At 38.5% G+C, this 15,004-nt stretch overlaps 1 protein-coding gene across 15 annotated transcripts in view; it reads left to right on the top strand.

Annotated features, from left to right (window-relative positions):
• Positions 1-13,562, top strand: part of FAM126A (family with sequence similarity 126 member A) — an 83,865-nt gene extending 70,303 nt beyond the window's left edge. For 12 of the 15 annotated variants that reach the window (XM_039523875.1, XM_039523871.1, XM_039523868.1 and 9 more), the window contains one exon: positions 8,506-13,562. In XM_039523875.1, coding sequence (XP_039379809.1) covers positions 8,506-9,068 — 563 coding nt within the window. In that variant the 3' untranslated portion in view covers positions 9,069-13,562. Of the gene's footprint in view, positions 1-7,306; positions 7,603-8,505 lie in introns of those variants that run through there. The other 3 variants (XM_039523880.1, XM_039523881.1, XM_039523882.1) reach the window with 3 other exon arrangements.
• The last annotated feature ends 1,442 nt before the right edge of the window (positions 13,563-15,004 follow it).

Here is a 15,004-nt window from a genome sequence, read left to right as displayed (position 1 = left end):
CCCTCTCATTCTGCCAACTGCCCCTGGAATATTCAGCCATGGAAGCAACATGTGAAGAGGCAGCCACCTGCCCCACCCATGGGAGTAGCAGGCGGTGGTTGCTGTTTATTTTATGAACTACCTGCAGATGTGGTAAGTCATCAGAGACACTGAAGGTGGGGAGAGAAAACAGGAATGCCCTTCTTTAGGGACATGTGTTGTGGAGAGAGAATGGTCTGAACGAGGATGAATATCCGAGTTGGTCGCAAGAAGGGGGAGGGTTAGTGAAGGCTACTCTATTGACTATATTGTTAGAATTCATCATCTCTTGTTTATATTAGTCTGGGGGCTCTTACTAGAATATTCAGAGAATCCCTGCTCATGACACGAATACAAAGTTAGTCTTAGCTGAAACTTGATATCAGTTTTTTAAAAATTAAAGGAGTTTTGAGATTAGTTTATTGTTGTTTAGTAGAAACACTGACAAGCTAGATGTCTTGGTGCAGAAAATAGGGATTTAAATGGACTGCACAGTATAAAAGTATTTGGAATACAAATTACACACTCCAACAAGCTGCTATCTCAAGAAAATTCTTTCTTTGCTGTAGACCAGTTATGAGTGTGTGTGTGTGGACTAAGTTAATCAAAATGTGCTATTTACCCCAAATCTTGTTCTTGCTGGTGGCTGCATCATATAGATTCTGATAAATAGTTTTAAGAACTTCAGTGAATTACTTTTATATTTGTTTGAGGAGAATGGCTTTGACTCTCCAGTAAAATTTCCTCTATGCAGAAATCCAAGAGGATGGGGATTTCCTGATGTTTACAGCTATTAGCTGCTGATGTCAAATGCATTACACAATGAACACTTTACACTGAAAAGCACAGGCCCTAATTCTGTGAAAATGGGTTGACTTCTGACATCTCAAACTTCCTAATACCAATAGTTAGGTGCACCCTCTTATGAAAACTTTCAGTTTTTGGAATAGTTGTAGGGAAAACTTACCAACATATGAGCTGAAAAGAAAATGCAGTTAGGATCTGAAAGATCTGTTCTCTGGAGACATTTTGGAATAATTTGAACTCTTAGAATGGAAGTACAGTATTATGATGTCTTCTAGTACAGACTAATCTTCACAAACTTCTGGGAGCATCCAAGTACAGTAGTTTAGTTGGAGAATTATGGACTTCTGACAAAAAAAAAAAAAAACAACCAGAAGGTTGATATATTTTTAATGTAATGACTTACTGGAATTAGACTCAACTCCAAAACTAAAACAAGAGAAAAGCAGTGGGGAATAATGTGTTAAACCACTTAAACCCCCAAACTGGGAAGACCATATGGATGTATGGCCATCTGAAAAGCTGTGTAGTTTAAAATAATTATGCTACATAACTCAGCTGGCTCAGGATGAAATTTCAAAAAGGATCTTATATAATTGTAGAAAGCATTTGCAATTGGAGAGGCTGTTGACCGCATAAAGCCTATTCAGTAGTTAAAATCTGTGGACTGGCTGAGGATTAGATATGCTCCCTATGGATCTGGTGACACTGCTGTGTAAATTCTGATTTCATGATATAAAGGACTGGAAAGTACTTTGGTTAATTCTGACGACAGCTAGTTACTGCCTTTTATGAGGTTGATGTACTGATCTCACATGGAATGGTTAAATTTGAGCCACCAACCTGAGTATTGAAATTTGACTTACTTCCTAATACTGTGACTTGTATGCCCACCCATCATCCCCTCCTCGTCGTCATACACACAAAATGGAAGATTGTAAAGCAAGAGCATGGGAGGAGGAGTTGAGTGAGACATGCTAGAGCAGGGTCTGTAGATTTAATAGAAAAATGCATTCAAGCACCATGTTGAGTGTGTTTACATGTGTAAATAATATACGGTTTATCACTAATGTTTCAGTAGAGTTTTTTTGAATTATTAAACAGTTTTTCCAATACTAGAAGACAGTAAGCATGTGTAAATGGCAGTTGTATGGAGTATAGATAGAAAGGATAAGGACTTATTTAATATTAGATTTGTATCATATCTTAATGATCTGGAATCTTACAATTTATAATCTTTTAGTCTAATTTTAAAATTTGCTTTTCAGGAGTAATCAATCTCTTGATAAAATGCATTGTTGCCTAATATGGAAAATGTGCATTGAAGTAAACCTGTCTACACCAATTTCAGTATAAAATATAACTTACTGCTGTGCTATAAATAAAATCTGTCTTTTGAGAAAGATCTGCATATTGTTTAACAGGCTTGGAAATATTACCCCAATCTCTGTATTGACACTGAAAATCTAGTGAATAGTTTTCATTATAATTGTCACATTTATGTGTTACTTCTATTGAAGAAAAATATAATTGTTCTTAGCTGTCTTTCCTGAATAGCATATGCCCTTCAATATCTGTATTCCAGTCATTACTACTATTCCAATGTTTCCATTATCCCTATAATATGTGATCTCACTTCTTCCACCAGTAGTTCTAGTTCCTCCATTTTGTTATTTAGACTCCTTGCAGTGGTGTACAGCCATCTCAGTTGTTCCTTTTTGCCTTCACCCAGATTCCTCACCTGAATAGGTAGTCATTTTACTGCCACTATTGCCTATCTGACTGTTACTGTCAATGTTATTGGCACTCTTTTCTCTTGTTGTCCATTCATCAACCCTCTGTTCTGTTTTCCATTGCTGTTCATTCTCTTTTACTTAATTTTCCTTCTGCTCAATATTAGAATGAGGCATGGAGATTACATCTCCCAACCATCTTCCCTGAATATCTAGCTTAAAGGTCTCTTAATCAACCTGTCCTCTGGGAGACAGATATCTTGATCTTTGTCTGACATAGTCCACCATCTGTTCATCAGATCGTGGCTGGCTTTTTACTGTTGTTGCTATTGACTTGGTTTTCCTGTAAATAATCAGCCTAAAGGCAAAAGAATTTCTTGCATTACCAGTCCTTATAGGTATGTAGGGGCTGTTCTGTCTCCAACCATAAATAGAAAAAAAGTAGGAAAATTGCTTGTCTTATGTAAGGTTTAAAAGTTGTTTAAACAGGGATATATTATTTAAGGAAGAAAGGAAAATTGAAAGCAAATGGGATAAAATCTCTGGCAGCACTTGTCTAGTGTGTCGTAGAGTCTTAGATGCAGAATAAACAATTTATAGTAGCTTTAAATATATTTTTGTTCAGTTTTGTTTTATAATGCTTAGGCATATTAATTGCTATCTAGCATGCCAAAAACTACAGAGTGACCCTTCAGAGGTTGTTTGGTGTTTTTTTTCCCCCTCATCCCATGTTCTTGGCAATTAGATGTATTAATTCCTTTGGCATCAAATGAGTAGACCTAAATAGTGTCATATGAAGCAAACCTGTAAAAATGGGCTTTGTGGGCCGGGTGGGAGAAAGGAAACAAGTTGTTAAATCACAGCTGAAATCTGAAAAATGTGTGGTATTTTCATTTATAGCCACCAGTGAATTCTAACTGTGTGTTTAAATGTAACTGAGAAACACTGTTGAGATTGGTGTTTCCAGTGCTTTGTCATAATGGCTACATACTTAAGCATGCGCATGCAGCCAATTTTAAACAGAATTTTAAGGTACCTTATGTCCATTAGAGACCATTAAAGGTGTTTTTTAGCTATAAAAGATGGGATGTGGCAGAGCTTTGTGGCCAAAATAGGCATTGCCACTGCAAGAAGCAGACTTCCCTGCTGCTTTACATACGTACAGAAGTGTGAAGCCACGTTGAAATGCAGTTGGTTCACCTTATTAGTTAGTACCATGTGGTGTTCATTTGTGACCTTTCTTCCCTATTCTCATTATTACTAGCTCTAATCAAAAAACTTTGTTAACCGAAATAGACACAATACAATAGACACCCCTTGGAGGTAACCTTTGTGCCTCCACTCATACTCCTAGGAAACCGAACAGTAAGTTTTCCTACTTAATCCCTTCCGCAAGTGTTGAAATCAGACTTGTCTTCACTGCTGAAATTTTGACAATAGGCATGCATATATATCTATATAGATACTAAAAAATATAAACCACACATACACACACCCCTTTCATCCTCGAGAATTCCAAAACACTTCACAAACTACAGTAGTACTGTGTTAAAGCCACTTCCCTTAGAGTGGCAGCTGCCAGCTGGTGAAAAATCATGTTAAGCAATATGGGGAAAGTTACTGTTTTGGCCATTGACATACAGGCAAACGCCTAAACCATTAGAAAGGGCCTTTGGATGTTTGCTCAAGTGAAGCATGGGGGGGCCTTTGGCCATTAAGTTGTTCTTGGAAACATTTCACCATTGTAGTAAATTGTCAGGTACTTGACTTACTTTCAAACCATTCCTTCCAGCAGATAGCATGACTCTGGTGGTCAAATAGACCTATGTAGTAGCTGAATGTTTACCAGGTTTCATGTCCTTTCAACTTCAGTGTTTACTCATATATTTACCCTAAATTAGTGTTCCTTCAATATTCATATGTAGGCTTCATATCAACAAGTTTGAAAGAAACCTTACAGCACAGACAATTGTTGTCTGCAGTTCTAAAACCTCAAATACTCTTAATATTGATATTCTTTACTTAGTGCTCAGGATTTTGAATGAACTGTTTCACTAATAAATTAAGCACTTCAGAGTAAGGATGAGCTATCATTTCTGGCTATTGCTATGCTTTCATTGGATTTTTTTCATTCTCGTCAAGTTTGTTACTATTTATATACATGGAGAGATTCTTTTCTCTCTTCCTATGCTTGCTTTTGTATGGTACAGATGTGATGGTAGAAACTTTCATGATGGATACCCTATGACTGCTTAGACCTGGGAGCTTCCCCCTATCACAAAATCCAGTTCATAGTAGATCTGGTGATAAAAAGCCACTTGACTCCTGAATATTTTTATTGTCTTAAAGTTTGGAAATCTGTGTTCTAATTCTTTAAAGGTTTTTTATAATGCCGATAGGTTGCTGGAAGTGTAGTTTGTTACATTATATATTGTAAAGTTTGAAAGGTTTTTCCCTCTTCCCACCCTTCTCTTCCCTCCCAGCCCCTCCCCCTCCATTCACATTTCTCTCCCTCTCTGCCCTTAACCTCTCTTGATGGGTCTTCATTTGTCGGAATCTAACTTTAGATCAGGGGTAGGCAACCTATGGCACGGGTGCCGAAGGCAGCACGGGAGCTGATTTTCAGTAGCACTCACACTACCTGGGTCCTGGCCACTGGTCTGAGGGGCTCTGCATTTTAATTTAATTTTAAATGAAGCTTCTTAAAGATTTTAAAAACGTTATTTACTTTACATACAACAATAGTTTAGTTATATATTATAGACTTAGAGAAAGAGACCTTCTAAAAACGTTAAAATGTATTACTGGCACACGAAACCTTAAATCAGAGTGAATAAATGAAGACTCGGCACCCCACTTCTGAAAGGTTGCCGATCCCTGCTTTAGATAGTAAACTTTTCAGGGAAGGAATTTGTCTGTAAAGTACCTTGTGCATAGAGTTGGTGGAAAACAGTTTTTCCATTATGCAAAAATGTTCACAATTGCAAAATGTTTACATTCAGGTGAAACCAATACCTTTCAAAATTTTGTACAAAAAACTGTTTAGGGCACTCACCTTGAATGTGAGAGATGAAAGTTCAAGTCCCTGCTCTGAATCAGGCAGGGACTGTCCTCATCCTAGGTGAATTCCCTAACCACGGGCTACTGGCTGTTCTAGGGAGGGTTTCTTTCTCTTCCCTTCTCCCAAGCCCCCTAAAAATTCCATCCTGAACTCAAGAAACCTTTGCTGATGAATGGACACAGAAAGTGATGAGTTCCGGTGAAAAATTTTGGTTTTAACAAATTGGCATTTTCTGATGAAAAATTGTTTTGTCAAAATTCTTGACCAACTCTACTTATACACCATTGCACTTTAGGTTTTGAAGATCTTCCTGTCACTTGTTACTATAGAAGAATACTACTTTTCCAGTTCAATGGTACTATTTTTATTCATGCGTATAGTATCAAGAACTGCAGTAATCACTGATTTTTGCCACCATTACTTTAACTATCCAGGAATGTCAAAGTATGCTCATACTATTTTTTAAATGATGGCCCACTCTCTGTTGCTGTGCATTTAGTATTGTTTGCTTTCTTCCCCTCCTCATCCATCAGTCAAGTTATAGTACCTTGAAGCTAAGATAATCACTTGTACCTCAACTTGTTTCCATCATTCTCCAGCATTGCAATGAACTGTTAGCCTACCTTCTCCTGTTTGATCCTGTAGTGATGTAATTGTCTAGTACTTGAGATCAGTCTGACATGGAAGTGCTAAGGATACTATACATCAAGCTTCACTGTTAGCTCAAATAAGAGCAGAAAATGGGCTGAGGTCAACATGTTTATTGCGCTAATGGAAAGTGCTCAGATGCTGTGGAGATGGATGTGATATACACATTTATATAGAATAAACATTCCATGTTACACCTACATAGCTTTTTGCAGGTGTTACTTTGCAGATTTTATATAAAGGTTAAGTGAATTTTAAGTTGATGTACTTGAAAGTTTTCCTAACTATGCAGACTTGTTCCAGTTGAAAATAACTTTAAAAAGAATGCAGAGATAAAGTGGCAATCTAATTGTACCTGAGCTGATCTGGCTATCAAGATGTAGGAGTTTCAGTTCAACCACATTCAAGAGAGAGTGCTATATCAGTGCATACTGAAGGCATCATCTCTGCTCCTATGTGGTAGTACTTCAGGTTAACATAGAGATAATTGTAAAGGTAACTTTAAAAACAAAGGTTTTCTTTACATCTTAGTACAGCTGATACAATATTGTCATAGGGCTTGTCTTCCTGGAGAGCTTTCCTGTCAACATAATGCTGTCTACACAGGGGGTTAAGTTGGTATAACAGTGTCACTCGAATAGGGATTTTTCACACCTCTGAGTGATGTACTTATGCTGATACAGGTCTGTAGTGTAGACCTGGCCATAGAAGTGAATTGAGGGGGAAAAAGCTAAACTCAATGTCTAAAATAACATGTAATTTTGAATTTTCAAGAACACATGTTTCATGAGCATCTTTCGGGACTTTAACACTGAAAGGAGATTGGAGGGGAGCGTAGCACAGCATGGGAGAGAGTCCATTTTTTTTAAAAATTGGAGTAATTCTATCCCATCCTCACTAATACTGCTAATTAACAAAAAGTTAATATGCAAACATGTGGCTTAATTCATAACGCTTCAGCCATCCAATTCTGTGTTTCGTTGTTTGTTTTATGATTTTGTTTCAGACATCTTTTTTTTTTCTTATCCATCTTCATTTCTAGAACAACCAGAGAATGGTAATGATGCTCCTGAATTGGGAAACTTTGTCATACCTGAGATTAGTGTCACAAATGTGGCTGGAGAGAGAACCGGGAATGGGGAAAAAAGCAGAGCACTAGCAGAGAATGATTCTCAGCATATACAGGGTGTGCAGGAAACAGCTACAGATCCTAGAAATGACAGCAAAGGCATGCCAGAAATCAGGAGGCAAAAATCTGTAAGAAAAATGATGGAGGATGGAATAAACTCATCTGGCAGAGTGCAGTTTTAGCAGAGCACTTTGTAGCTGCACTCTAAGGTACCATTGATTGAAAGGGTCACTGCTGCATGTTTGGAGAGTTGCAGTATGCAGTTGTTGTGTTTGCATGTTGTAATTTAATAAAAACACAAATGCATGCACTGCACACACCATTTCTTATTGTGTCTGTGCCACATACAATGATGACATAACTTGGGGAAACCACACTGTGAGACTCAACACGGACAGAGAATACTTTCCTATTCTTCACTTTGAGCTTATTTTGCATATTTGTTGGATTTACAAATAAAGTTATCAAGGAAACAAAGTGGACTATTTCAAACTTATGCAAAAAGGCATTTCAGTACGCTTAACCATTTCCCCCCCATTATACCATTTGAAACACCTTCATGATGTTGATACATTCATACTCCAGTGTTAAGTTTCCAACCTAGTTATACTGGCAAACAGATAATGCAGAGGTGACCTTTCAGTTGTAAAACTAAAACACTGTTGGGTTTTCTAAACTTGCAGGAGCCATAATGGGTAATTTGTGGCATTGATAATCTACCTTAATGATTAATTTGCTTTGCAAATAGTATGTAGAAGCACTTGCACATAATAGAATTTATACCTTTTTAGTTTTCTGTGTGGTCTCTATCTGATCTGTTCCTAATCTTTTGCATGAATAATACTGCTTTTTTTCAAAATCACTACAAAATGAGATTATGCGGGCATGCCTTGTGGTTTAGTAAATGCAACTTGATGCAATTTAAATCATAATGAATCATTTTCTACAATTTAATGCAATAGGTAAGTGTTTTACATTTTTCTACTTTGCTCCATACTCTATTGCATTATTGCTTCATGTTTGAAAATGCCAAAGCCTAGCTGTATACATCTGAATTAATCACAATATGGATAACATCTTTTAATTAACACTTTTCTTGTTCCTTTACATAGATAATACTGATCTAGCAATTCCAGAAGAACTGATAGAAGTATCTGAGGTTGATGAAGGGTTTTACTCTAGAGCTACTTCTAGCACAAGCCAATCTGCCTTATCAAACAGCAACAACACCAGCAACAAGATCCTTTTAGGGAAGAGCCAACGAAGGTCTGGAGGAAGCAAAGTTGGGGGGAAAGAAAGAGAAGCTTCTGGGGAATCCTGCAAAGAAGACTTTTCTCGAAAACAAACTCAGAGAGCCATGAGTGAGAATTTAGATCTTCTGTCTTTAAAGAGACTGACATTAACTACTAGCCAATCCCTGCCTAAGCCTGGCAGTCATAGTTTGGCTAGAACTACCACTACTGCTTTTAGTAAATCCTTTGAGCAGGTCAGCGGTATCACAGTTCCAAATAACCGTAGTGGTGGAAATGGTACTGAAGCAAATAGGTTTTCAGCATGTAGTCTTCAAGAGGAAAAATTGATATCTGGAGCAGAAAGAATAGATCTTTCCATTTCAAACAAACAATCAAATCAGCAGCGACCTCCTAGCATCAGCATAACACTGTCAACGGATTGATGTCTGACAAACTGCCTAGTATGAAAAAGGAATCTGGAGATTCTGTTGATAGTGTTATACACTGTGCTCCCCATCTTCCCTTTTTAAAATCTAACCCTCCAAATTCTTGATATCATTAGAGCTTGGCTTGCATTTGACAGTGTGTCTAGATTACAATTTTTAACTATTTTGCATTGTTTCAACTGTTGTTAATAGCCTAGAGGGTTTTTTTTTTCCTTAGGTGGTTTGATTTTACACCTACACTTCCTATTATTTACATCCCCCTATTGTTAACAAACATTGGCAGGCTCTGTTTAGCCATGCTCGCAGAATGTGTCTATGTGTTTGTAAAATATAGACTGCAGAGCAAAGGGATCTTCATTCTCAGGATGCAGCTGTTAGAAAACTTCAGTCACTGATTCAAAAAAGTTACTTATTAGAAGGGGTTTGTGACTCAAGAATGAAATTTTGGGTGACATTGCAATAGGTCCATACAATAAAATCACAGCATCGCAGACCATGCCAGAGAAAATGTGTTAACGTGAGAGAGATACTTTCTTATAGGCCTACAGCTAGAAGTACCAGTTCAGTGTTCCATGTTAAATGGAAACTTTCATAACAGTGGGAAATCTTGGCATGTACCTGACTTAATTCACAAACTCCAATATGTTTGCCCACCACGTGAGTTGCATATTCCTGTAAGTATATGGGTATGTGCAAACTGAGTTTTGTGTACGATAGGTCTCTCTAAACAGTTGGTTGAAAACTTGGCTCCAAAAGTCATACAATGGCAGATCAAACTTCTGCTGGGGACAGGAGTTTTCTGTGATGAAAATGCCATAATACTCAGAAAAGTGACTAAAAATAGCACTGGTTGGGTTCTGTGTTTGATTCTGAGTTACCAAATATGCTCAGTTCAAAAGAAAAAAAAATTCCCACCAGTCCTGTTAACTTAAAGTGGAGTCTAGAAGGGAAGGGTTTTTTTATTCTTTCTGGCTCACGCTTTCACTGGCAACAAATATTCTTGAATTGGAACTCTGTGATCAATTCTGATGAGTGAGCTAGAAAAGCTTCTTGCTGTTTCCCCTAGCTGCATTGACTGTAATACCAGTCTGTTTAGTCACATTTTTTTTACCCATAACCACATTTGAAGATCCAGGATAGTCAGGCTGCTGGGGAAAAAGAGACTGTAAACAGATTTTTCTTTCAGTTTCTTTTGTGGTGCAGAGGGATGCAGAATTACAAAGGAGCAAGTCCTCCTCCTCCTCCCAAGCTGCCCTCCTGCCCACTCCGAGCCACTGTGTTCTGTCAGAACATGCAGTGACTTTGGTTTCTTATCTAAGTCATCAGGAGTAGGCACAAAGCTACTAATTAGAAAGTAATTATCGGCATTTTTCATCACTCTTTGGAAAATGTGTTCATAATTACAGTATCAGTATGTTTATGCTGATTTTGACACCTGTTGTATTGAATCAAGCACATCATTTTAATGGAATAATGTGTCTAAAGATAAGGCTTGTTCTTGAATGAGACTAGGAGACTGTTACAAAAGGACATGTACAAATTAAGAATCTTGCAAGCACAAAGAGAAATTGTACTGTAACTGATTTATAACTAATTTCATTTATGTTGTAACTTAATGTTGTAACTTTCATTGATGTTGTAACATGTAAGTCATGTTGTCATTATTTTGCTAGTTTGAAACTACAAAATATCAACATTCTTTACGGTTACTATAGTAGTGTTTTTAAAAAATCTTATTAGCTGAGATTATAGCTTTAACAATGCTTATTGATTGCAAGCTACACACAAATGGGGAGAAGAGAAGCTGGCAATAACCACTCCTTGAAAAGTGAGGGAGTGCTTTACATAGTATAACTGTGTGGTCTTTTCGCAGAGGAAGTGGAGAAAGTAAAATAGAGGTCTAATGTATATCCATTCATGAATATTTTGATCTCTGTGGTGGGGTTCCTTTTATAGGCCAAAAATGTCAAAGGACCTCATGACACAGAGCAAGGACTAAAGCTTTTTTAGACTTTCCCTAGTTGCATTTTGCCCTGAGATCCATTCTTGATTTGACTGAAAACTAAAGCACAAATAAATGTAAACAAGCTCTCATTGTACACTGTCTGCAGCCTCTTAATCACCTTTCAGAATGGGGTGACAATGTTGTGTTAAATTTTGTTAATTTCCAGCCATTGCATATTGATAGCATCCAAACCACAGGCAGTGGAAGAGTATTGGGGAGCTGGTAAAAGGTATTACTAGGTAATGTCTACATAAGACATTCTGCATTTAACATAACTTGAAATTCCTCCTGGGAGGCCAAGAAGGGATGTCCACCAGAGTTTCGCACAAGATCCTTTCCTAGCTCTCACTAAGCAGAACACACAGCCTTCCTCTGATTTCCTAGCTGTAGGGGAATACAATTTTAAAATTCTTTTACTTGAACTCTACCTTTAAGTTGACTTATAACTTATCGATTTAAACTGTAATTCCAGCAAACTTTTTATCATGACAGTATTAAGCATGGATTACCTTTAAGAACAAATTAGTATTTTAAGTCATTTCTTTTCTAGAGAAATTGTGATTTATTTATTTTTTAATTGTCTCCATAGTAGTTAAACTCCTTTTTGATTCAATAGTGGTAGAAAAGATTTTTCTGTACTGGAAGATCCAGCCATTTAAGTTTGCAGCTACAGAGTAACAGAATTAACTGTCTTTTTTTAGAGGTGTATTTAAAATGCCAGGGATACAAATGAGTAACTTTAATGTTTACAAAGCTGCCACTTGACTGTTCTCCAAACTACAGATCAGATGGTATTTTTTTAAAAGGGTAAACTGGTTTTATCTTGCACGTTTAATCATTCTAACTTTGGCTGTCGGGTTTTTTCCTTCCTGGGCTTAAATAAATGTTAAAACAAAATGATAAAACCCACATTCCTCTTATACAATAGAATTTATGAGGTTTTATGGTTTTCAAGTAAATGTGATTTTAAAGGGAAGATTTCTTAATACTAAAGGGCTACTGCTTCTACTTACACATGCAGCTTTATGTACATAAGTCTTTATAAGCCTATCTATATGGTTGATTCATTGAGTTCATTTTTTTGTAACTGCCACAACCTAGGTCTTGTCAAGACTGAAATTTTACTCTAACAACCTTTTTATAACCATAAGTATTTAAACTTATAACTATTATTTAAACAATTGCAGGAAAGTTTTAGGAGTAAGTATGTTTAGCTTCGTGTCTGAGACTGTCCAAATACCCATCAAGACTTTTACTTGGAGTCAGTGTTATATAGTGAATCTCGAGAGTTTTTAAATTTTATATTAATCACGTTTGCATTGAGAATGGGTTTTTTCTTCTTTTTTTAAAGTAAATGTTATTGTAGTCTTAAGAAATTACATCTTATATTGTACAATGGTAGTTAATTTTGAATGAATACATTTCAGGGGTTACCACCATTTAATACACCTCTACCCCGATATAACGCTGTCTTACTGTGTTATAGGTGAAACTGCTATTATATATTGAACTTGCTTTGATCTGCCGGAGTGTGCAGCCCCGCCCCTACGGAGCACTGCTTTACCGCGTTATATCCGAATTCGTGTTATATCGGGTCGCATTATATCAGGGTAGAGGTGTATAATAATCTGCAGAAGAAAAAAAATCTCCATTTAAAAACAAAAAACTCAAATAAGTGGTACTAAAGGAAAAAAGTAGCTAGCTTACACTTAGGTTTGAACTCCATTTCACTATATCAAAGGGAAATGTTTTCAGTGCTGCATTAACACAGCAAAATCTAACATCAAAATATTTGATTACCTAAAGATTTACTTCTAGACAACAGGAAGTAGTTGTTCACTGTTAGACACTTTTGTGCAAAGATTGTATACATTTTAACCACTTTGTGTAGCTATGTTCTGTAGTGATTTTTTTTTGAGAAATTGTTGACATTTATGAAAGGTTATTGGAGTTCATATTACTAGAAAAAGTAATACTTTTTAAAAACCACCTTTCTAGAGATAACCAGGCTCCTTTTGATTAGCATAAGGATTTTACAAGTTTAGTAATTATGTCAAATATTTCTTTAGTCAAAGTTTAATTTTTGAGGTTTAAAATGCTGTATATAGGTGTGTAACATACTGGATTTTGTATCTGTGTAACTCCATTTCTGAAAGACTGCAACAATGGACTAGATGTATATTTTTAGTAACACAGGTCTATGGAATAACTGCATCCGTTCGCAAGTGTTCTCAGTCTTAACTTGAAAGCCGAAGTTTAAATGAAAGTGCCACACTTTCTCATATTTTTAATGTTTTGCATAATTTGTGTGATTATTTTTCTGTCTTCTATTTTGGTAATGCAGTGTTTCACTTTTTATATAGTAAAATATGTTTTAAATTGTACTCTAGAGTTAATATTCCTAAAGTATAAACCATGAATTTGCATTGTTTTGTGTTTAATATTTTTGCCTATTGGAATAAACAAACTGGAATTTTGTTTTTCAAGTTGTATACATTTATTAATACTTTAGTACTCTGCACTTTTCACTTGACTGTCCAGGAAAACACACAAGCTGTGCAATTACTAGGCCCAAACCAAATTCAACGCCATGAAAAATGTGTCATGGACAGTGAAATCTGGCCTTTCATCTGCTTTTACCCTATATTATACAGATTTTGTGGGAGGAGACCAGCATTTTTCAAGTTGGGGGTCCTGACCAAAAAGGGAGTTGCAGGGGTTGCAAAATTATTTTGGGGGCGGGGGGGTGAGCTGTCACGGTATTGCCACTCATTTCTGCGCTTCCTTCAGAACTGGGTGGCCAGAGAGCAGCAGTTGTTGCCTGGATGTCCAGGTCTGAAGGTGGCTCTCCGCCAGAAGCTGTGTGATGTGGCTTCTTGCATATATGGACAGCACCTATCCCAATAGGGCCCTGATTTTGAGGGGAATCTTTAGGTGCTGCTGCAACACAAATAATTCCATGTAATATTTTGTTACCTTCACTTCTTTACTATGATGTAGTGCAGGCCTGCACAACATGTGGCCCGCGTGGGCTCACTGTGCGGCCCGTGTGCAAGTGGCGTGGTGGCACTGTCGGGTTCGCCCAGGGCCCCTGCAGAGTGCGGCGCGGCTGATTGGGCACCTGGGCCTGATTTAGCTGCTCCCATTGGCCTCCAGCAGGCAGAGTCCCTCCCCCACTCCGCCCCCTCCCCCTGCCTCAGCCCTGGGTCACAGCACAGCGGCTGGAGCGGCATGGTGGTAAGGGACCCGGGGGCAGTCAGGGAGCAGGAGGAGGGTTGGATGGGGCAGGAGTTCTGGGGGGGCTGTCAGGGGGCGAGGGGAGGGTTGGATGGGTCGAGAGTTCTGGGGGGGCTGTCAGGGGCAGAGGGTTGGATAGGTCAGGAGTTCTGGGGGCCAGGGGTGTGGAGAGGGATTGGAGCAGTCAGGACAGGAGCAGGGGGAGGGTTGGATGGGTCGGGATTTCTGGGGGGTCTGTCAGGGGATGGGGAGTGGTTGGACAGGGTGTGGGAGTCCCGGGGTTCTGTCTGGGGGTGGGGGGGTGGATAAGGGTTGGGGCAGCCAGGGGACAGGTAGGGGGTAGAGTCCTAGGGGGGCAGTTAGGGTGTGTGGGGGGGTCTCAGGAAGGGGGAGTCAGGGGACAAAGAGCGGGGGGGTTGGAGGTTCTGAGGTGGGTGGGAAATGGGAGGGAGTGGATGGGGGTGGGGTTTTCCCCCATCCTCTTTTTTTGATTGATGAAATATGGTAACCCTAAAAAAAGCAGTGCCTTGGCTCGGCAGGGAGGAGCTGCCTACTGGAGGCACCGGAGAGCCAGAGCGTCGACTTGCATGGGCAGCACGCCCCAGCGATGGAGGAGCCAGCGTGGCACAGGGGGGCAGCAGCCCTGCAAAGGTGGCAGCACTGCTAGCAGGGAGCATCCATGCCCCCTGCC

The sequence above is a fragment of the Mauremys reevesii genome, linkage group 2 (assembly GCF_016161935.1).
Source record: "Mauremys reevesii isolate NIE-2019 linkage group 2, ASM1616193v1, whole genome shotgun sequence".
NCBI lineage: Eukaryota > Metazoa > Chordata > Testudines > Geoemydidae > Mauremys > Mauremys reevesii.
This window is presented reverse-complemented; position numbering and strand designations above follow the sequence as displayed.